Source organism: Apus apus, chromosome 11, assembly GCF_020740795.1.
Source record: "Apus apus isolate bApuApu2 chromosome 11, bApuApu2.pri.cur, whole genome shotgun sequence".
NCBI classification, from domain to species: Eukaryota; Metazoa; Chordata; class Aves; order Apodiformes; family Apodidae; genus Apus; species Apus apus.
Genome location: NC_067292.1, coordinates 19,870,110 through 19,891,068, shown reverse-complemented (window position 1 = coordinate 19,891,068; position 20,959 = coordinate 19,870,110). Strand labels below are relative to the sequence as shown.

Here is a 20,959-nt window from a genome sequence, read left to right as displayed (position 1 = left end):
CACCTCGAGGGAAAGAGTCACGGCACCTCCGAGGAAAGAGGAGTCGAGGCACGTCGAGGCACCTCGAGGGAAAGAGTCACGGCACCTCCGAGGGAAGAGGAGTCGAGGCACCTCCAGGGAAGGTGGCCACGGGGCTGTGGCTGTTTCCAGCCCAGGAGCGCTGCAGGGTGACGAGCTGGGCAGGCTCTGGGGCTTCAGGCTTGGGAGAGCAGCGTCCCAGGCGCCAAGGAGCTGCTCAAGGGCAAGACAAGGCTGCCGAAGGGTCCCTGCTGGCCCCCGGCTTCTCACCCCGCGCAGCACAGCCAGCCTGCTGGGGTGGCCGCGGGACTCCGTGGCCTCGCGAAGGCCTTTTCCAGCCCGAACGATGGGATGAGGCGAGAGCAGCGTGTCCCCGGGGCTGCCGGTGGCCGCGCGGGGCCGGGCTGCGGGGGTCCCGGGGGCGGCAGCGGCGCGGGAGGGGCTGCGGCGGTGCCGGGGCCAGGGGAGCAGGCACCGACCCCCCCAGACCCACGGGTGGGCACCGCGGAACCCCCTCCAGCGCCGGGGGACGCCTGTGGGGACACGCGTGGGACCCCCAGGGCTGGGGGGCGGGAGGACCCCGCGGCAGGGACCCCCGGGCCGGGGGAGGGGGCCGGGAGGACCCCCCGGCACAGCTGGTCCCGCCCAGTCCCGCCTTTCCGGCTCCGCCGGGTGCCGGAAGCGGAGCGCGGAGCCGGCGCGGCCATGGCGGTGAGTGGGGGCCGGGGGCTGGGGGGCCGGGGGTTCGGGGGTCCAGGGGGCTGGGGGTCCAGAGGGCCGGGGGTCGGGGGGTCGAGGGGCCGGGGGGTCGGGGGACCGGGGGTCGGGGGGGTCGGGGGACTGGGGGGGCCGGGGGGGCCGGGGGTCGGGGAGTTCGGGGGGTCGAGGGGCTGGGGGACCGGGGGTCCGGGTGGTCGGGGGGGTCGGGGGTCCGGGGAGGCGGGGGACCGGGGGTCCGGGTGGTCGGGGTCCGGGTGGTCGGGGAGGTCGGGGGGTCGGGGGACTGGGGGGGCCGGGGGTCCAGGGGGTCGGGGGGCCGGGGGGTCGAGGGGCTGGGGGGCCGGGGGTCCAGGGGGTCGGGGGACCGGGGATTCGGGGGCCGGGATCTGGGGGCCGGGAGGTCGGGGGACTGGGGGTCCGGGAGGTCAGGGGTCGGGGGACTGGGGGGTTGGGGGGTCGGGTCGGGGTGGTCGGGGAGTCGGGGGACTGGGGGTCCGGGGGTCGGGGTCCGGGGGTCCGGGCCGCGCCGCTGACCGCCCGTCTGGGCTCCGCAGCCCAAGGGGAAGGCGGGCACCAAGGGCAAGAAGCAGATCTTCGAGGAGAACCGGGAGACGCTGCGCTTCTACCTCCGCATCATCCTGGGGGCCTCCGTGAGTGCGGGCGGAGGGGCCGGGCAGGGGGTCCGGGCAGGGCTGGGCAGGGTCGGGGGGCTCTGACAGCCACACTCTCTCCTCAGGCCGTCTATGCCGTGGTGAACCTGGTCATCTTCCACCCCGCGGCCTCTGCCTGGACATGGGTGAGCGGCCGGGGCCGGCCTGGGGGGCAGCCGGGCCCTCCCTCCCGGCCCCCCTGATCGTCTCCCCCTTGCAGCTGGCCTTCCTCTTCAGCTGCCTGGTCTACGGGACCAGCTACCGCTCCATGACCTCGATGGCCAAGCCGTCCTTCTCGGACGACGGCAGCCTCGCCGACGGGGGAATCGACCTGAATATGGAGCAGGGGATGGCAGAGTGAGTGTCCACACCCGCACGAGTCCAGGTGAGCAGGAGCTGCTGCCTGAGCGTGCACGGAGCCCGCCGGGACCCCCCGGGGACTGGGCTCCCCCTCAGCCTGCCCACGGGCACAGGGGCAGCTGGGAGCCTGGAGGTGGTTTTTGCCAAGAGCCTGCCTAAGCTGAGCTCCCTGCCCGGGGAGGTGTGTGCCAGCCTGAGCTGCCACGTGGGTCAGTCAGCCCGGAACTGCAGGGCTGAGCTGCACAGGTAGGAGATCCCACACGGGCCAGCAGGAGCAGCTTGCAGCCACCTTTCAGCCACCTTTCAGCCAAGAGACAGCACTGGCTCTGTGCTCCCTGCTGTGACACGCACAGATGTACGTGCTCTGGTGCTCTACCAGCACTGCAGGTGGTGTTTGGCAGAGCAGGAGGGCACCAGCTGCCACTTCCCCCATCCAGGCTGCAAACCGTGTCTTCAACTGCTCTACACACTAAAAAGTCTCCTCTCTGTCCCAGCCAGCTCCTCTCGCCTCCTCAGCCTTTTCTGCCCCCTGTGCTCTGCATTCCTGCTGTCTGCAGAGTTTCCCTGCCTCGTGGTCTTGGTGGTGCTGTAACCCTCCTTTCCTTGGTCAAGGAACACACACCAGTAATTCCTGCAAGGTGATTTAAATAAGGAGAGAATAAAATACTTCTTTACTCTGAGGGTACTGGGACAGGCTGCCCAGGGAGGTGGTGGAGTCTCCATCCCTGGAGACACTCCAGACCTGTCTGGATGTGTTCCTGTGGGATCTGCTCTAGGGGATCCTGCTCTGGCAGAGGGGTTGGACCAGATGATCTCCAGAGGTCCCTTCCAACCCCAGCCATCCTGTGATTCTTAAAGAGCAGAAATACCTTCTAGATACCTGTGTTTTCCAGCAGTTGGCTCACAAACCATCCACAGCCTCCACCTCTTCCAGCTTTTGCTGGGGACCTTTGGCACATGCCCAGCGAGGTCCCCAGGGTGCTTGGCCCCCTCCCTCCCACACCCTCAGCCCCAGGTGGAAGGTTTCTCTCTGCCCTTCACGTGCTGTCAGGCTTTTGAAGAAGCACGGCCTTGTTTCTGTCAGATGCCTCTGGTCACATCAGGTGTTCTCGTGCTGGAAGGGCCCTGAATGGATTGATAGATTTTTCTTAACGGAAGTTTTACTTCTGCAGCCAGGAGATGCCTGGGGGTGTTGCCAGCAGGGGGATGGACTCTGCTGCCTGCAGAGATTTCTTTTCCCTGCTGGTCAGCTGGGTGTTTTTCTCTTGGTTTGACTCTCCTGGGAAGTGTGAAATATTTTGGGTACCTTTTTGTGGAACACAGCAGGGGGCAGTGCAGGCAGGAAAGCACAGAAGCTGGATGTTGTCTGGGGTATCCTGCTAAGTGAGGTGAGTTTTGTGACACGTTAAAATGAACTGATGCTTGCCCAGGCACCTGCAAAGCTGCAAAAACAAAACCTGCACAACTGAAGTCCCCCCCCTCGACCCTGTGTCTGTGCACCAGAGCCTGCCCAGAGCCCTCAGCCCCGAGTCTCATTAGTTTAATGAGCACTTTGTGCTCCTCCTGCTGAGTGTTTCTGTTTGTCAGCTGAGGGATGGGGGAGTCACTCCAGGCTGGCAGTGACGTTCAGAGAGCACCAGGTGTTTTCATAGAATCACTGAATCCCAAACTAGTTTGGGTTGGAGGGACCTTAAAGCTCATCTAGTTCCACCCCCTGCATGGGCAGGGACACCTCCCACCAGCCCAGGTTGCTCCAAGCCCCATCCAACCTGCCCTTCAACACTGCCAGGGATGGGGCAGCCACAGCTTCCCTGGGCAGCCTGGGCCAGGGTCTCACCACCCTCACACTAAAGTGTTTCCTCCTCATGTCTCACCTAAATCCCCTCTAACCTAAATTTTCCTGCCTCTCAGCTGAGTGTGCTGCAGCTGATCCCTGTGTGCTCTGTTGGAGCAGCTTCTGGAATGCTGTGGATGTGCCAGTGTGTTTCCCTCCTGCTGTCTGTAGCTGGCAGAGATGGTGGGTGTTGCTCTGGTTTGGGAAGGGGGAGGCTCTGCTGTGTGAGGTTCCTGTCCCCATGGAGCTGCTGGTGGTTGGTCCTGCAGTGGCTTGTGCTGATCAGGGTGTCCCAGCCTGGCCCAGCTGTCCCTGCTCACTTTGCTCTGCCCAGAAGGAGACGAGCTCTTCCGTTCCCATCACTTCTTTTCTTGACTCCATTCCTGGACATGACTCCAATGGTTCTTACTCCAGCAGATGATGATTTAATGGGATTGAAGGAGCTGGGGTTTTTCTAACCCGTCTCAGCCACTCCCTGTGGCTTGTGTTGAAAAACCAGTTGCCCATTTACCTCTGCTGGGCACCAGGTCCCCAGAGGGTGGTGGCTGGGGTGTGGGCAGCTGTGGTTGCAGAGCTCTGCCTCAGGCTGGTCTGGAGGACCCTGGAGGGGGGAACAGCCTGTAGCTGCAGCTCAGCTTGTGGGTGATGATGTGTGTGTTTGTGCAGCCCCCCCAGCCCAGTGGGGACCCCGAGTGTGTCTGTCAGCCTGTGACATGGCACAGGGAACATTCCCTGAGTGCCACCAGCTGTGAGTACCTGAGTGGCTTGACATGCCCTGGTAGGTGTCACAGGGGGTGCTGGCTGCTGCCACAGCCTGCAGGGGCCATGGTTTGGCTGCCCCTGCCTTCCTCAGCTTTCTCCCTCTGCCTTATCAGGGAGCTCTTCAACTCAGCAGATCTATTTCTTTTTTCTCTTCACTGCTCTGCTTCTTCCAGATCACCGTGTGTGGCAGAGCAGAGCTGCAGGGACAGCCCTTTGGTCCCTGTGCTGGCAGAGGGGCTGGCAGGGGAGGTTCATGGTTGGCTTTTCTTCCCTCAGGCACCTCAAGGATGTCATCCTGCTGACAGCCATGGTCCAGGTGCTCAGCTGCTTCTCACTCTATGTCTGGTACTTCTGGCTCTTGGTAAGTCCCTGTGGTTTTCCTTGTTGCTCTGTACTCTCCCTGTTCTCGTCTTCAAATAAGAAGTTCTGTGTCTTCAGCACTGAGGACAAGATTGATCCATTTTATTTCAGTGTCCATTTTCAGGCCAAAACGATTTTCTGATCAGTGTTTTTTTTTTTTTTTTAATTTCCCTCTCAAACCTTGTTAAAAATGAGGCCATACCGGGGAAGAAGTGCTGATCCCTCAGGGTCAACCACACAAAACCCAGGCTGGCCTTGGCCTTTCTCTGGGGTCCTGTGAAAGGGCAACAAGAAACACAAGGCAGATCAAAGCCATCTTTGTGTCTAGAGCCTTTCTGGGGCCATGGCAAACAGGCTGTGCTGCTGCTTGGTTGGTTTTCACAGTCATTCATTTCCCAGCACAGACTGGGAACTGCTGGACACTCTGGAGCTTGGCAGATCCAGGCTTTGATTTCCCCCTAACACACCAGAGACTTTCTGTTCCTGAGACATTTGTCACGTGCCTCTGGCTCAAACTGCTTTTGCACAAGGACAAAAAGTCTCCAGTTAGTTAAAAAAATCCCACAGTTTCTTTGAGTGCATCCCATGAAGATACATAAAGCAATATTGGGAGTGTGGAAAATGATCTTGTTTTGGTCCTTACAAGTTGATTGTAGCTGGCCTGGCAGGGGGTTGTCCCCTGGAGACCACCCAGATCATGTTTGTTTTCATTTTGAGAAATGTGGGTGGGTTTTGTGGAAGGAGGGAGAGGCAGCAGGTTGGGGCAGTTGGATCTTCCTGGGTAGTTCAGCCCTGATGCTGAGATGCTGGAGCAGGTCCAGAGGAGCTACCAAGCTGCTGAAAGGTCTGGAGAATTAAGTCCTGTGAGGAGAGGCTGAGGGAACTGGGATTGTTTAGTTTGAAGAAGAGGAGGCTGAGGGGAGACCTCATTGCTCTCTAGAACTACCTGAAAGGAGGTTGTAGGGAGGTGGGTGTTGGGCTCTTCTCCCAAGTGAATAAGGACAGGACCAGAGGAAATGGCCTGAAGCTGCACCAGGGGAGGTTTAGACTGGGTATTAGAAGGAATTTCTTTACCCAAAGAGTGGTTGGACAGTGGCACAGGCTGCCCAGGGAGGTAATGGAGTCACCATCCCTGGAAGTGTTGAAAAGAAATAGAGATGTGGCGCTGAGGGACATGATTGAAACACTGAAGGGGTGGATGAGGTTATGGTTGGGGTATTTCGGTTGTGGTTGGACTTGAAGGTCCCTTCCAACCAGGATGATTCTGTGGTTCTGTGCCCATGTCTGAGGCCCAAGTGCTGCACACCCGTGCAACCTCCCGAGCCCGGGGAAACCAGCCCGTTCCCTTCGGCCTCGTGCCCCCGGCTCTGCCGTCCCAGCTCCAGCTTCTGGAGACACTGCAGCTCCCCTGCCTTCCTGGGTAGCAGCAGAGCCGTGGGCAGTGACCAGGTGCGTGCCCCGCGTGTCGTGCAGGCTCCGGGCCGTGCTCTCTACCTGCTGTGGGTGAACATCCTGGGGCCCTGGCTCACGGCCGAGGCCTCGCCCGCCGCGCAGGAGCCCAGCGAGAAGAAGCAGCGGCGCCAGGAGCGGCGCCAGATGAAACGCTTCTAGCCCTGCCCCGGGGAGGCAGGTGAAAGGCTGTTTCTCATCTCCATCCTGTTATTCCATCAGGGAGGCGACCAAAACCAATCCCAAACTGTCTCGGTAGCTGCGTTACCCTCTGCCATCGCTGCTGCGCCCATGGGGAGGCAGCCAGAGACTTCCCGCTGGTTCTTCAGGGCCAGTTGGGGCCTCGCTCCTTGGATGACAAAGGGGGGGTGATGCTGGGGGGGGGTGGGGGTGTAAATACCTTTTTAAAGCAGCTCTGTTACTGTGTTGGAGGTTGGGGGGGTGCAACGTTGGAGGAAATGGTGCATTAAAGAGCGGAGTCTGACCCTGCTGATGGTGTGTTCGTGCTGGGGGGATGCTGGTGGTGGAAGAGGGGAGCTGGCAAAAACACCAGTGTGTCTTTGGAGAGCTGGACCAGAGGGAAGTGAAACCCCCCCCAAGGCTCCTCCCTTCCCAGGCTTGATTGTGCAGCCAGAGCAACAACACCTGCAGAGGGGCTGCAGCTGGGGGTGCTGGGAGCAGGGCCTGCAGCCACACAACCAGCTGCTGGGCTTCAGCCCGGGCTTCTGCAGCCACAAAATGGCCTCTGCTGCCTCTGTGGGAGCTCTGGGGGAGGAAGGGATGCGGCCAAAAGAAGCCAAAGCTAAATCTGGAGGCATTTGTTGGTTGTTTTTTTTTTTTTTTTTCCCTTGCTTTTAAACCCACTCTCCCCGGGCTGGCAGAGCAGGGGATGGCACAGCAGGAGTTGCCACAACTGCAGCAGGGACTATGTAGCAGAGCTCAGGACAGCACCTGCTTTTTCCTCCTTTGATTTATTAATGTCCCTGCCCAGCAGGTTGTTTTACACCCTCCAGTGCCCCCTTCCTACTTTCCTACTCCTGACCACCCCCCCCCCAGCTAGAGCCAAGCAGCTTTGCCTGGGTGAGCCAGACACAGGCAGTCCTCACAGCAGTGCCAGGCTGGCATTTCAGCTGAGCCACAACCTTTTACCCACATGGCTGGTTGGTTTTTTTTCATGACATCATTTTTATTACACTTTCTTAACATCCAGCCTGAACCCCCCCCCCCACCCTGAGCCCTCCTGCCCCTCAGAGACAGGCAGAGTGGCCCCAGTCCTTGGTGTGCAGAGCAATGATTAATGGTGGGCAAACATCTGGGGGGGCAGGGGGAGAGCAGAGATGGGGTTGGGGGGGGCTGTTAAAGCCCTTCCTGCTGCTGCTGGGTGGCACAAGGGAAGGGATAGGGAGTGGGAAACGCAGACAGAGCGTCTGGGCCAGCCCTTACTACCCTGGCAGGCTTAGCCCAGGGTCCCCAGCCCCCCAGGTGGTGTCCCCACTCTGCTGGGACCCCCCCATGGCACCCCAAGGACCCCCCCCTCTCACTGCAGCCACCCCAGCACAACCTCCTGCACGGCTGGGAGCGCTGCCCTCGCCCCCTGGAACCCTCTGCTCCAGCTCCCAAAGCCTCATGGAGCTGTCCCCAAAATGCTCAGGGGACAGTGGGGACAGGACACGTGGACACCGACCCCACCAGCCCTACATGCACAGTGGCCACCTGGGCACGGAGCAGGGGGCCCAGGCTCTGCCCTCCAGGCTCCAGCCCCAATAAATATCCAACAAAGGGCACTGGTGCTGGACTCAGGGCACTGGTTTTGGGGGGATGATCCCCTCAGTCGGGCAGCAGCTGCTCCAGCTCCTCCTCGTTCAGGCCATTGGTGGTGACAATGTGATCCAGCTGCTTCATGTACCTCTCCAGGTCCTGCATGAAATGGGGGATCCGGGTCTTCTCCAGCACCCCAAACTTCTTCAGCCGGTTCACATCTTCGTAGGAGACCTGATGGAAGCAGGGAAAGGACACCAAGGAGGAGGAAGGCTGGCTCCCCTCCCCTGTAGCCCATCCAGCAGAGCCAGGTGGAGGGGGATTTGCAAGGATCTGGTCATTTTCTGTCACTGCAGGGACAGGTGGTGGCAGGGCCAGTGTGGCCAAGGCAGAGGGGCTGGCAGAACATAAGCCCAGGGGTTAAACCTGTCCCTGAAGGTCTCCCATGGATGAGGATGGATTGCCCCTCCTTCCTTGCATCCTACCCAGCACAGCATTCCCCTGTTCCACCAAGATCCGTGGAGCAGGGAAAGGCAAAGAGCTGAAGAGCTGCCAGCTAAGGGCTTGTTTTTGGGACCCAGAGGGACCTGTGTCAGCCCTGGGGTGGGACGGAGCTCTGGGATCACCCACCTGCTCCCTGGTGTTACCTTTCCAAGTGCAGCCAGCAGAGGGAAGTCGATGGTCTGGCGATGGCGCAGGATGCGGAGAATCCCGTCCAGGTAGACCTGGTCCTTACTGAAACAGCCTGGAAAAGCAGGAGAGGCTGTGGAGCAGGAGCCTGGGTCCCCAACTGCCTCTGCTCTCCTCAACGTCTGCGACCCCAGGAACCCGCGTGATGGCCCTGGAGCTGGGTGACACCAGTGAGCCAGGGCTTGGGCCTGCTGGGGGCACGGCCAGGAGCGGGAGTGGGGGCAGGGATGGGGAGGGATGTGGAGCCAGGGATGGGGAGGAATGTGGAGCCAGGGATTGGGAGGGACAGGGAGCTGAGAATGGGGAGGGATGTGAAGCCAGGGATCTGGAGGGATGTGGAGCAAGGACCAGGAAGGGATGCAGTGCTGGGTAGTGATGTGGAGCCAGGGATGGGTAGGGATGTGGAGCCAGGGATAGTGAGGGATGTGGAGCCAGGGATGGGGAGGGATGTGGAGCAGGGATGGGGAGGGATGTGGAGCCAGGGATGGGGAGGGATGTGGAGCCAGAGATTGGGAGGGATAGGAGCTGAGAATGGGGAGGAATGTGGAGCTGGGGAGGGATGTGAAGCCAGGGATCTGGAGGGATGTGGAGCAAGGACCAGGAAGGGATGCAGTGCTGGGTAGGGATGTGGAGCCAGGGATGGGTAGGGATGTGGAGCCAGGGATAGTGAGGGATGTGGAGCCAGGGACGTGGAGGGATGTGGAGCCAGGGATAGTGAGGGATGTGGAGCCAGGGACGTGGAGGGATGTGGAGCCAGGGATGGGGAGGGATGCAGTGCAGGGCACAGCAGTGGGGTCATTAATACTCAACCCACCCAGCAGCAAAACACTCCCACCTTTCTTTTTTTTCCCTTTAAAACCCAAGAGACTACAACCCCAAAGGCCAAGGTTTCCCCAGGCATCATCACCTGGCTGCGAGGTGTCGGTCTGGCCCCTCTTGGCCCGCACGCAGTATTCCCACCGGACGCCGGCGTCCTGGACGTACTGCTCCAGGTCCTGGAAGAGGGCGGAGAAGGAGAGGCGGCTGGCGCGCTCGATGGTGTAGTAGAGCAGGGCTGCCCGCCAGAGGAAGGGCTGTTTGCGGAACAGCACGCTGTGCAGGCTGGCCAGGCCCTCCTCGGTGGGGTTGGCGGGCTTCAGGCTGTACTGCTTGCGACCCTCGGAGCTGTGCCAGGGCTGGCGGGTGTTGTTCACCCCCCGGATGTAGTGGGTGCCTGGGGAGGGGGCGGGGAGTGAGCGGCGAGGGGGGCGGGCTCCGAAAAGCTGGAGGGGGTGGGGCTGGGGATGAGGGGGCTGCAGGGTGTGGGTGCTGAGCTCCAGTCTGGGCTGGAGATGCTGCGGGGGGAGATCTGCTTGTGCCAGTGACCAGGGTGGGGCACAGGGATGCGGGTGGGTGGCTGACACCCCCTGTCCTGCATCGAATCCCAGATTGGTTTGGTTTGGAAGGGACCTTGAAGATCATACAGATCCAACCCCCCTGCATGGGCAGGGACACCTCCCACCAGCCCAGGTTGCTCCAAGCCCCATCCAACCTGCCCTTCAACACTGCCAGGGATGGGGCAGCCACAGCTTCCCTGGGCAACCTGGGCCAGGCTCTCACCACCCTCACACCAAAGAATTCCCTCCTCATGTCCAACCTCAATCTCCCTCTTCCAGTTTTAATCCCTTCCCCCTTGTCCTCTCCCTCCCTGCCCTTGTCCCAAGCCCCTCCCCAGCTTTCCTGGAGCCCCTTCAGGCACTGGAAGGTGCTCTAAGGTCTCCCTGGAGCCTTCTCTTCTCCAGGCTGAACACCCCAACTCTCCCAGCCTGTCTCCAGAGCAGAGCTGCTCCAGCCCCTGGATCATCTCCGTGGCCTCCTCTGGACTCTCTCCAACAGCTCCATGTCTTTCCTGTGTTGGGGACCCCAGCACTGGACCCAGTTCTCCAGGTGGAGCAGGACTCAGGTGGCCTCAGCCCCTTCCGGAATCCACCCAGGAGCAGCCGCCCCCTCCTCGCAGCACCCGGGGGACATCCCCTTGCCCCATGGTCCTCACAGCCCCCAAACCATCCCCCCTGGTGAGAACCCCAGGATGTCCCCAAGCATCCCACTGACCTATCTCGTGGCGCAGCATCCCCTCCAGCCAGTGCTGCCGGGCTCCTGCCAGGTTGATGGCCAGGGTTGGCCGGCTGTCCTCCACCATCATCACTGCCTGCGACAGGAGGTCATCCGTGAGCTGCACCACCACCTGCAGGAGAAGGAGGCAAATGGTGTCACCACGGCCACACCAGGAGCTGCTCAGTGGAATCTCAGCTCTAAGCAGAGGTTGAGAGGGTGGTGCATGGTCAGAAGAAGCCCTGGCACCGTGGGTGACGCTGCCACATTGTCACCAACTTGTGCTGCGGCTCCACAGAGAAACCTCAGATTGGTGGGAGCAGGAGGGAGGGGCAGGAGATGATCCCACGGGATGAAATCTCAACTTCCATCTCTTTGCAGCCAAACCTGAGCGGGCACCATGGGGCAGCTCCTGGGCACCCTGGTTCCAGCACCCCCAGCTCCAGCACCCAACAGCACCCCCGCCAGCATCCCCCCAGCTCCAGCAACACCCCCAGCTTGTTCCCATGAGATCTGCACCATCTGGTGGCCCCAGACAATGGACATCCTTGGGAGATCTGCCCACTCCCACAGCCCCACTCCCACGGCACGGCGCAGGGAATTCCAGCATCAAATCCATCCAGCTCCAACCAACAGCGCCTGCTTCCTTATGGTCCCAACCTCCTCACCCTCCCAAGAAACATCTTGTGTAAGAACCAAGGCTCTGGCTCCATTTTCATGGACTCTCCTGTGGATTCTCCCTGTCCAGGCTCCAAGACACGAGCCCTGAGGATGGATCCACACCAGCCCCCCCCTGGCAGCAGGAAAACACGAGTCCCGGCTGCAATTCACAACAGAACTGGGTGACACACACACAGGACCAATGACTGTCATCATCCATTAAAAAAAAAACACCTATTTTAGGAATCCTGGCCACCACAAATGCTGGAGCTGAGAGAGCTGCTCTGCATTAACCAGACTTAACATGCCAGCCAAGCAACATTTTCTGACCATGCCAGGACCTTCAGGCACGCACCAATTTCATCTCAAAATCCTTCTACCACATCCATGTTACTGTAAAAAAACATCTATTATTCCACAGCTGACACTTTTCAGGATGAAAATGTGCCCACGTGGCAATTCCAGTCTCTTATTTAAGAAGAAAAAAGGAGAGGAGACAGAAAGGGTTTACTCTAACCCAGATTTATTCTTGTGCAGAGCTGTTTATTAAAGCCACAAGTGCAACGGGACAGAGCAGGCAGGGCAAAAAAAACCAGCATAAAATGCTCACAGAGCAACTGCTTACCTGGATTAAAACATACCAGTGTGAAAGAGAATCCTTCCAGCTCCAAGCCTTGGATCTTGGTGACCTGGGACAAAATGTGGTTGGAACCGATCCCAACTCAACTGGTTTTATGCTCCAGGTTTAGTTTGTAGCAAGATCATCACCTCCGTGGAGCTTCCACGGGGGGAGGAGACTCAAGGCAGCTCCAGCTTCTGCCAACAGCCCCGACTGGGGCTGGGACAGGCAGGGGTGGTCGTGGCTTCAGCACGAGCAGGAAGAAGGAGGCACAAATGAGCTGGGTCTTGGGGTCATTTTAAGCAATTCCCATCTCTTAGGTCAGCTCTGTGACGGGAATATATCCTGGACATCCAACACAGCCATCCCAAGTGGGAGCAGCAAAGGCTGAAATCCTGGGATGTGGGAGGGGAAGAGCCAGGGGCCAGTTTTAAGCAGAAGAAAGAAGATGAGGAATCCATTCCATCCTTTTCCTCCTCCCTGGAAGGTGCTGCAGCACAGAGGTGGTGACAGGACACTGGGACAGCCCCAGGTCCCCAGGGCTCCACTGCCCAACCTGCAGCTCCAACTGGGAGCACTGGAGCCCATGTGCTGGCACCTGGAGCTCCAGTTCCAGGATAAGGGATGCTTGGAAGGCTGGGAATGCTCCACAGGGCCAAGACCACATCCTGCTGTCTTGTCATGCTTCACTGCCCCTGTATGAAAACGAAACAAACCCAAACAACTTGGAATTTAGGAAACTAGACGCAGAAAAACTAACTCCTGCCCTAGGATAAGTGCTCTCATTCTGAAACCAGCTTTCCCTCAACCTATTAAAAGAATACCACCCCAGGGCTCCCCCTCTCTCCTTTTCCCCCTTTCCAGTTGTTGATCCTTGGCCCTGTTATGCTGGATTCCTCCAGGTTCCATCCTGAGGTGACAGGGATCCAGCAGCTCCAGGTCCCTGAACCAGCAGGGCCACCCTGTGGGAGGCTGGGGCTCCCCTGGCACCCCCCGAATTGCTCAGGCTTTCCATGTGCCATTTCAAAAGCCACCTCTGAAAACAAGCCAGGCAGGTGAAATATTGTATAAACTCAATAAAGTTAATGTATTGATTATTAAAGTTGATTTTATTGACTCCACACACAGTCCACACAGCTCACCTCTGCCATTCTGATGACCTCCAGCTCTCCCCTCCCATTGCACCTTAATTCCCACCCCTGAAAAAGACTTCTTATAACCCAAATATCTTGTCCATGGCTTTTTCCTCTGCCATGTCCTGTGTCCTCCACATCCCTCTGCCATGTCCTGTGTCCCACGCTGCATCTTCCCTGCTCCAACCCACCTGAGCATCCTACCAGGGCTGAGCTTCCCTGAAGCTACAACCTACTTTAGCAAGCACCAAGTGACATTTGCAACAGTGCTCTGGCTTTAAAAGTGCTGATTTTTATCTTATTTGGGGGGGTTTTTAAGCTGCAGGACAAGTCAATGGTCACCAGGTCACTGAGATGGCTACAGACACAGCATCAACAACCCCCAAAGCATTGTGAGCCCCACGGGAGTTCAGCCAAACTGTGGGAAGTGTTGTCCTTCCACTTTCCTGCTGGAACAGGAGGCAGACTGAACAATTCAAACTCACAGTTTGTTTCCTTTTTCTTTCCCAATTTGATCCCACCACGTGCAGCACTTACCAGAGGAGCCAGGGGTTTCTTTGCCACAAGCTGGGAGCTCGCTGAAATCCCTACGGAGATCTCCAAGCTCTGGCAGCATCAGCTTGTTCCTGAGCCAGAAGAAAAGCAGAAGAGCTTCAGGATCTCCAGCTCAGATGCCAAAAAAGAAGCTTCTGAAGACACAAAGTTAATGATAGTGCAAATACTTACCCAGCAGCACGTTGCCTGAGGGCTGGATCCTGCCTTCACCCCTTGGCACTGGGGACAAAGGGCAGCTGCCTGCCCTGCTGCCTGCAGGCTGCACAATCACAGGATCACAGCATGTCAGGGGTTGGAAGGGACCTCCAGAGATCACCCAGTCCAACCCCCCTGCCAGAGCAGGACCAAAACTAGGGCAAGTCACTCAGAAAGGCATCCAGACAGGTCTGGAAAGTCTCCAGAGAAGGAGCCTCCACCACCTCTCTGGGCAGCCTGTCCCAGGGCTCTGTCACCCTCACAGCAAAGAAGTTCTTCCTCATCTTGAGGTGGAACTTCCTGGGCTCCAGTTTGAATCCATTGCCCCTGGTCCTGTCCCAGGGCACAAGTGACAAAAGCTTGTCCTGCCTTCTTGCTGCCCTCATGTATTGATAGACATTCATTAGATCCCCCCTCAGGCTTCTCCTCTCCAGACTGAACAGCCCCAGGTCTTTCAGCCTTTCCTCATCAGGCAGGTGTTCCAGTCCCTTCCTCATCCTTGTAGCCTCCACTGGACTGTCCCCAGTAGATCCCTGTCCCTCTGGAACTGGGGAGCCCAGAACTGGACACAACACTCCAAGTGAGGTCTCACTGGGGCTGAGCAGAGGAGTTTCTCTCTTTTTGTTGTTGTTTGCTACATCTCAGGGAGACAAATGGCAGAGCAGAACAGACCAGGTGAAAGTCAGGAATTCCAGACACAGGAGTGGGGAGGGAGACCCAGGTCTGACCCCTCCCAGTTCTGTTATCAGCAATGCCCAAGGTTCAGCAAGTTTTTGTTCTGTGTGAGGAGCAGAGCTTGTCAACATTACTGCATGAAACCCTTCCCTCTTCCCCACCCCGGAGAAATTCAACTTGGAACCAGTGGGAACCTGCAAACCAGCTCTTTTTCATGGTCTTACAAGCACTTATCAGAAGTTTTGGATAAAAGGGCCCTGTCGAGGTGCAACCATAATTGTTGAATCCTGAGTTGCCTTCAGCAAAGGGAAAATCAGGGCTGGAAGGAAGCCAGTTGTTCACTAATATGTAAGGAAGAAGATGGGCTTTCTGCCCAGCAAGGGCTCAATTTGGGTTTAGATGAACAGAGAAAAGCAAAATAACTGAATTTAATCAATTAATGTAATTAGAGGTAGAGGACAGCCAGCAAGTCCCAAGTGCAGGTCTGTTAAGTTGGACTGTGGAGCAACCAGGCTGGGGGTTGGGAATGGCTCTGGGCACTGAAGGACAGGAAGAGATTTGCAGAGATCCCTTCTGTCCTACACAAAGTTTAGGAAGACCAAAGTGCCAAATCCAAGACATCTCTGGGAGGGATCAGGGAAGACCAAGGGAACTGGAGGAGGAACATCCCCAGGCCAGGTGGGACCTCAGGGAACCACTCACTCCTGGTTTTACAGGCACAAAACCTGCTGGGAATCACTGAGCAAGGTGATGCCTTAGGGAAATGCTGGTGATGAACCTTATCTGGAGACAAAGGGGAAAAATCAGAGCTGGGAAAAACAGTCTGGTCACCAGGCTGAGGTGAGGGAACCTTCAGCCCTGCAGCCAACAGCAGAAGACAGCCCCACCAGCCAAAAAAAGCAGAACCAGGTCCAGAAATCCTTCTCATCACTTGAACCCAGGAGGGTGGAAGCTTTTTGCCCACACTTTGCTGGTGGGAAGGGGGAAGAAAAAGCCCTTTAATGGGAGCTGTGGGACATCCCACACTGAATGCTGCTGGGGGAAAGGAGAAACCAGATGAAGAGAGCCTGACCTTCTCCCTCCTCCACCCCACGTGGCTCCTCTCATATCCTGACCACATATTCCCAGCCTTAAACCAGAGCTTGAGGTTTCAAAGCACCATAAGCCAGCAGGAAATCCTCCCCCTGGCTCTGCCTTGGGAAGGCAGATGTTGGAGATGTCTGCCACACCACTGCTACCAGCAGGAACTGAGAGCTCAGCAAAAGGCTCCCCAGGGCCATGCAGACCGAGCAGCTCCTTCTCTCTCTCTCTCTCTCTCTCTCTCTCTTTCTCTCAAGCATAAAATGGAGATAAAAGCTGAAAAAGTGCAGGGAGATTGGTGGGGAACCAGCACCCATGCCAGGGTACAGCAAAGACAGCCAGGCTGGGGAGGAAAGGACACCACAGCTCAGAGGAGCAAAGTTTCCTCTTCGCACCCAAACCACTTCTTCATCAGAGTCCTTTTGATCAGAAAAGAAATATTTTGCAGCTGCCTTTTCCAGGAGATAAAGGCAGGAGGTGGATTTACCTCTCCCACGCAGCCTTCCTTCTGCATGTACTTTCGGATCATGGCCCAGATCTGGCACTTGCTCAGCAGCCTCCCACCCGTGGCCACTTCGAAGCTCTCGTAGGTCCCATACTTCTCCAGGACAGCCCGGATGATCCGGATGGCCTGTCACAGGCAGAAACAAAACATCAGTGCAAACAACTTCTAAACACACCCTCCAATCCCACCTGCCAGAAAACCTGGTGGAGAGAATCCCTGATCAAGGCCTGTGAAGTGAGATGTAGAGTGAGCAGGTGCAGAGGTGGTTCTGCCCCTCTGTTCTGGTGGGACCCCACCTGGAGAACTGAGCACAGCTCTGGAGCCCTCAGCACAGGAGAGACATGGAGCTGTTGGTCCAGAGGAGCCACAGAGATGATGGGAGGGCTGGAGCAGCTCTGCTCTGGAGACAGGCTGGGAGAGTTGGGGTGTTCAGCCTGGAGAAGAGAAGGCTCCAGGGAGACCTTAGAGCAGCTTCCAGGGCCTGAAGGGGCTCCAGGAAAGCTGGGGAGGGACTTGGGACAAGGGCAGGGAGGGAGAGGACAAGGGGGAAGGGATTAAAACTGGAAGAGGGGAGATTGAGGTGAGACATGAGGAGGAAATTCTTTCCTGTGAGGGTGGTGAGACCTTGGCCCAGGTTGCCCAGGGAAGCTGTGGCTGCCCCATCCCTGGCAGTGTTGAAGGGCAGGTTGGATGGGGCTTGGAGCAGCCTGGGCTGGTGGGAGGTGTCCCTGCCCATGCAGGGGGTTGGATCTGGATGATCTTTAAGGTCCCTTCCAACCCAAACCACCCTATGAGGTTATGCAACATCTAAAAACCCAAGCAGACCACGTCAGCTGGGGGTGGCCCCCAGGACAGATGGCCACTAAACACACCCAGCGTGACCCACAGAATGTTCTGGCTGGTTTTGTCACCCCTGGCAGCAGCTGTGGGAGGTGGGAGAAGCAGAAGCGAAAGGGCACCAGGGCTGCCCGGGGGGGGGGGCCACCCAGAGGGCTCAGCTCATCAACTGGCTTTTCTCCCCAAGAGTTTCTCCATTCAAGCTGGGCAGGAAACATTTCTGAAGAATCTAAAACCACCAGAGTTTATCAGCAAATTTCCTTCCCAAAAAAATGAGCCTGCGTTTGTAGACATTTTCAAGCAGTGACTTTCTCCAGCCTATTAGTACAAACCCCACAGCAGATGATGATGACTTTGTACCAATTCTGGAGTTTTTCCAGCAGTTTTATTGCAGCTGTGAACCTGGACAAGCTTCCCAGTCCAGGACCAAGTGCTGCTCCTGGACAGAGAATGTTTTATCTCCCTTAGCTGAGCAAAAATCCTCTGCTGGAGCCCTGCAGAGGAGGTCCCATCCTCTCCCTTCACCCCTAAGCTCAGCCTGGACCAGCAGATGGGTGCTCACCACCAGCACCCAAACCACCCAGCACCCCTCAGAGGGGCCTCGTGGTCGATGGCTGGTGAGCAGCCTCCCCATCCCAGCAGAAGATCCTGATTCTTCCATCCCTGAACAGTTTTCTCCACACAGCTGTTTTTTCTTCTCCACCCATTGTGTCTTTCCTGGAGAATTCGTGGTGTTGTTTCAGGGGTTGTGTTTTGTTGCCTGAACAACCAGGACCATTTTTGCTCTACCACGAGGTCCCTCCTGCTGACAGGGGCACAACATAGACCATCCCTTCCCCCAACCTTTGCTCAGTCACTTGCTGCCTCCTCCCAGGGAACCCAAAGCCCAGAGACAAGAGTAACCCAGCACAGCTGCTGCCCAGGAGCAGGGTGACAAAGGACACTCCCTGCTGGCCTCCTGAGAACATCCCAGGGAGCAAAATTCCTCAGATACCAGGCTGACTTTTCCAAGAGGCTGCAGAACATCTCCTGCCATCAGGCACCCACCAGCTGCTGCAGAATAACAACTGGAGCCCCAGCTCCACGTGTTCCTGGGACAAACTGGGGACGTGACCAGTGTGAGGAACCTCCACGGGGCTGGAAGAATCCTTCTGCTTTATTTACATTTTTTATTAAAACCAGAAATGTGTGGAGCAGCTGGTGGAGCAGCCAGCTGGAAGCAGGGAGCTGGTGTTGCTTTGGCTGCTCTTGTTCCAAAGGTGCTTAGCAAAACAGCTCATTTATTTGAGCCCCCATGATTGATGCAGGGTTTGAAAAGAAAGGCAGTTTGCAGCTCCTTGTTGGCTGGCAAGGGGAAAAGTCTCCCAAAATACAAGAGATTGGAAGGTTAAGCAGGCTTGGAAGAAAGGAACAGGGACACAAACAGCTGTGCCATCACACTGGGAGAAAGGTTGGTAGAAGTGCTCAACACTTCATAATTTATTAAGGGTTTCAGGCCCCAGGGTGTGATCACTCACACTGGGTATGAACACTTGATTTCATTCATTCCAAGTGACTTGCAGAGAACAATGATCTCAATCATTCAACTTGGAAGTCAATTGTTCCAAAATGGAAAGGGAGTGAGGAAATGGCTCTGAACAACTTATTTTAGGGCATGACTTGGAAGAATGAAACGTGTTTAAATGTGGGAAGAAACCCCTGAGAAGCCACTGAGATCTTCAGAGGAGCCATCCCCACATTGTGGAGGCCACAGTGGTGAGAGCCTGGCCCAGGTTGCCCAGGGAAGCTGTGGCTGCCCCATCCCTGGCAGTGTTGAAGGGCAGGTTGGATGGGGCTTGGAGCCACCTGGGCTGGTGGGAGGTGTCCCTGCCCATGCAGGGGGCTGGGACTAGATGATCTTGAAGGTCCTTTCCCACCCAAACCAGTCTGGGATTCTATGATTGTTGCTGCCATGGCAGAGAGAAAGTCACAAAATCACAGAATGGTTCTGGTTGGAAAAGACCTTTAAGATCACTGAGTTCAACCATAGCTCAACTCTACCAAGTCAGAACTATTTCAGCAGCATATGAGGGACACAAGCAGCTAAACAAAACAATACTAACTGCCTTAAGCAGGGTCTACACCAACTATTACCACAATGAAGCACGTCTGATGATGTGCTTTAGGCACCTTTAGGCCTTCCAGAAAACAAACCAGACTTAACCACCGGGACATCTGGGCTAAGGACCCACTCCCCATGTGGCCACCCAGCCCCTCAGCTGCCATTTCTGCAGCAACAAGTGCCAAACATAACAGCAACGTGTCCCTGGTGGGGCACCAGCTCCTGCCCACCGCCCTGCAGCCGTAAGCACAACCAGTCTGAAGCCAGTATGCCCCAGTATGACCATCACCCACATCAACCCCTGAGCACGTGCTGCTCCTGCAGGTCGAGGCAGGTGCGTGAAGAAGAGTTTAATAACACCCAGAAGCTGCTGAGGAGGGAGGCTGGGCAGCAGGGGCTGGGCAGCACGGACCCCGGGGCAGCTCCAGGCTGCCCTGGGCCACGGAGCAGCCCCACCCGGGGCACATCCTGGGGACACCAGGCTGGTGAGACCACCCGAGGGGAGACCCCGCGCACCTCTGCACCCCCCCCACCCCCCGGGTGGGAGGGAGGGGGGCCTGGGTCTCCTGCCTCCTCTTCCCCCCAGGCTGAGCATCCCCGGGCCGCCCCAGGGAAGGGGGTGGGTGTTGCCTGTGGTGACGCCCTCCCCCCCACCCCCTCCCTCAGCACCGGGGGGGTCCCCTCAGAGACCCCCCCCCACCCCTTACCCCTCCCCAGGGGCTGCCCCGGCGAGACCCCCCCCCCGTTCCCCCGACCTGAGTCACGAAGCGGTCCGAGGCCTCCCCGTACTTCTCCAGCACGGCGGCGGGCGGCGGCTCCGCGTACTCGAACTGCGGGTCGTAAGCGAAGCTGGCGCGGAAGAACCGCTCCCGCTCGGCCTCCACGTTGCGGGGCCGCAAGGCCACCAGCAGGCAGGGGCTGCGCCGCCCGCCGCCCTCCTCCCGGCCCCGCGCCAGCTGCGGCAGCGAGGCGGCGGCCCGCAGCCCCCGCGCCGCCCCTCCCCCTCCCCCGCCGCCGGTTTCCGACAAGCGGCGGGCGCCCCGGTGCGGGGCTGCGGGCGGCGGGCCCGGGCCGTGGCGGGCGGGCGGCGCGGGGCCCGGCACCATGGCGGCCCCGGGGCTGCGGCCGAGCGGCCCCCCGCGCCGCGGGCACGCGCCGCCCGCCCGCCCGCCAACCAGCCAATCCGCGCCTCGCCCGGCGAGTCGCAGCCAATGGGAGAGGAGGGGGTTTAGGGAAAGCCCCGCCCCTCCGCCCGGCGCCCCGCGGAGCGGAGCTGAGGGAAGGGGGGAGCGGGGGGAGCGGGGGGAGCGGGACCCCAGCCCGGACACCCCAACCCGGGACACCCCAACCCGGGACACCCCAACCCGGGACACCCCCAGCCCCGGAGACCCCCAACCCTGACACCCCAGCCCGGACACCCCAACCCGGAGACCCCAACCCGGGACACCCCAGCCCCTGTCACCCCCAGCCCGGGACACCCCAACCCGGGACACCCCTAGCCCGGACACCCCAACCTCGGACACCCCAACCCCGGACACCCAAGCCCGGGACATCCCAGCCCGGGACACCCCAACCCGGGACACCCCCAGCCCCGGAGACCCCCAACCCTGACACCCCAGCCCGGACACCCCAACCCGGAGACCCCAACCCGGGACACCCCAGCCCCTGTCACCCCCAGCCCGGGACACCCCAACCCGGGACACCCCTAGCCCGGACACCCCAGCCTCGGACACCCCAGCCCCGGACACCCCAACCCGGGACACCCCTAGCCCGGACACCCCCAGCCCCGGAGACCCCCAAACCCTGACACCCCAGCCCGGACACCCCAACCCGGAGACCCCAACCCGGACACCCCAGCCCGGACACCCCAGCCCGGACACCCCAACCCGGAGACCCCAACCCCGGAC

General features: G+C 58.7%; 3 protein-coding genes across 10 annotated transcripts in view; 2 read left to right on the top strand and 1 right to left on the bottom strand.

Moving 5' to 3' along the window:
* PSKH1 (protein serine kinase H1) overlaps positions 1 to 16,827 on the top strand; it is a 95,141-nt gene extending 78,314 nt beyond the window's left edge. Inside the window, exon 5 of the mRNA XM_051629387.1 lies at positions 16,800 to 16,827. The gene's annotated coding sequence lies outside the window, so the exon portion shown is untranslated. The remainder of the gene's footprint in view (positions 1 to 16,799) is intronic.
* TMEM208 (transmembrane protein 208) lies at positions 660 to 6,527 on the top strand. Of its 7 annotated transcripts, none has more exons than XM_051629406.1 (7): positions 660 to 729; positions 1,293 to 1,388; positions 1,475 to 1,534; positions 1,609 to 1,745; positions 2,243 to 2,386; positions 4,621 to 4,705; positions 6,376 to 6,527. In XM_051629406.1, the coding sequence occupies exons 1-7, from the start codon at positions 724 to 726 to the stop codon at positions 6,523 to 6,525; spliced, it is 678 nt and encodes a 225-aa protein (XP_051485366.1). In that variant the 5' UTR covers positions 660 to 723; the 3' UTR covers positions 6,526 to 6,527. The 7 variants fall into 7 exon arrangements, with proteins under 7 accessions (XP_051485366.1, XP_051485367.1, XP_051485364.1 ...); XM_051629407.1 differs by having other exon boundaries at positions 1,626 to 1,745; positions 6,178 to 6,468; XM_051629404.1 differs by having other exon boundaries at positions 1,626 to 1,773; positions 2,247 to 2,386; positions 6,178 to 6,468.
* Positions 7,315 to 20,195, bottom strand: MATCAP1 (microtubule associated tyrosine carboxypeptidase 1). 2 transcript variants are annotated; one of them, XM_051629382.1, is made up of 6 exons: positions 19,808 to 20,195; positions 16,097 to 16,240; positions 10,693 to 10,825; positions 9,509 to 9,814; positions 8,559 to 8,656; positions 7,315 to 8,145 (listed from the first exon to the last, which is right to left on the bottom strand). In XM_051629382.1, exons 1-6 carry the CDS (start codon positions 20,156 to 20,158, stop codon positions 7,981 to 7,983), a joined length of 1,197 nt encoding a protein of 398 aa, XP_051485342.1. In that variant the 5' UTR covers positions 20,159 to 20,195; the 3' UTR covers positions 7,315 to 7,980. The 2 variants fall into 2 exon arrangements, with proteins under 2 accessions (XP_051485342.1, XP_051485341.1); XM_051629381.1 differs by having other exon boundaries at positions 8,054 to 8,656.
* Between the last annotated feature and the right edge of the window lie 764 nt (positions 20,196 to 20,959).